At 67.6% G+C, this 601-nt stretch overlaps 1 protein-coding gene across 1 annotated transcript; it reads right to left on the bottom strand.

Annotated features, from left to right (window-relative positions):
- Positions 1-146: 146 nt before the first annotated feature.
- On the bottom strand, positions 147-594 carry LOC116217698 (pulmonary surfactant-associated protein C-like; the record flags this gene model as incomplete). Its single annotated transcript, XM_031557637.1, has 2 exons — positions 147-333; positions 415-594. Coding segments are annotated over 2 exons (367 nt in total), but the record flags the coding sequence as incomplete, so codon positions are not given.
- Positions 595-601: the final 7 nt, after the last annotated feature.

The following is a 601-nucleotide window of genomic DNA, read 5'->3' as shown; positions in this document are numbered from 1 at the left end:
GGGATGGGATGGGATGGGATGGGGATGGGGATGGGGATGGGGATGGGATGGGGATGGGATGGGGATGGAGTGGGATGGGAATGGGGATGGGGATGGGATGGGGATGGGATGGGATGGGGATGGGGATGGGGATGTAATGGGATGGAGTGGGATGGGGATGGGGATGGGGTGGAGATGGGATATGGGGACAATGACACGGGGACATTTGGGCACAGCGCTCACCTCCCGGTGCTGGAAGTGCTGGCTGATGGCATCCAGCCCCGGAATGCCGTCCTCATCCACGCGGGTGACGAAGCACGCGTGGCGCTGCCAGGATCTGTAGCTGACCAGCAGCTGGCGGCACCGGACCCACTGAGTGCCCCCCACCGCCCCCCCCCCCCACGCCTACCCCATCCCCGTGGGGCTGCCCCGCACCTTGCCGTAGTCAAACACCACCACCGCGGTCGCGTTGAGTCCCTCCTTCACCGCGAACGTCCCCGTGCGCTCCCGCGGGCTCATGGAGAGGCGCTGGGGGGGACCCTCCCCATCCCGAGGAATCGTCATCCGCAGGACCTGCGTGGGGGGGGGACACCGCGGTGACGACGACCACCGCCCGGAGAGC

Source organism: Meleagris gallopavo, unplaced genomic scaffold (assembly GCF_000146605.3).
Source record: "Meleagris gallopavo isolate NT-WF06-2002-E0010 breed Aviagen turkey brand Nicholas breeding stock unplaced genomic scaffold, Turkey_5.1 ChrUn_random_7180001889170, whole genome shotgun sequence".
Taxonomy (NCBI): Eukaryota; Metazoa; Chordata; class Aves; order Galliformes; family Phasianidae; genus Meleagris; species Meleagris gallopavo.
This window is presented reverse-complemented; position numbering and strand designations above follow the sequence as displayed.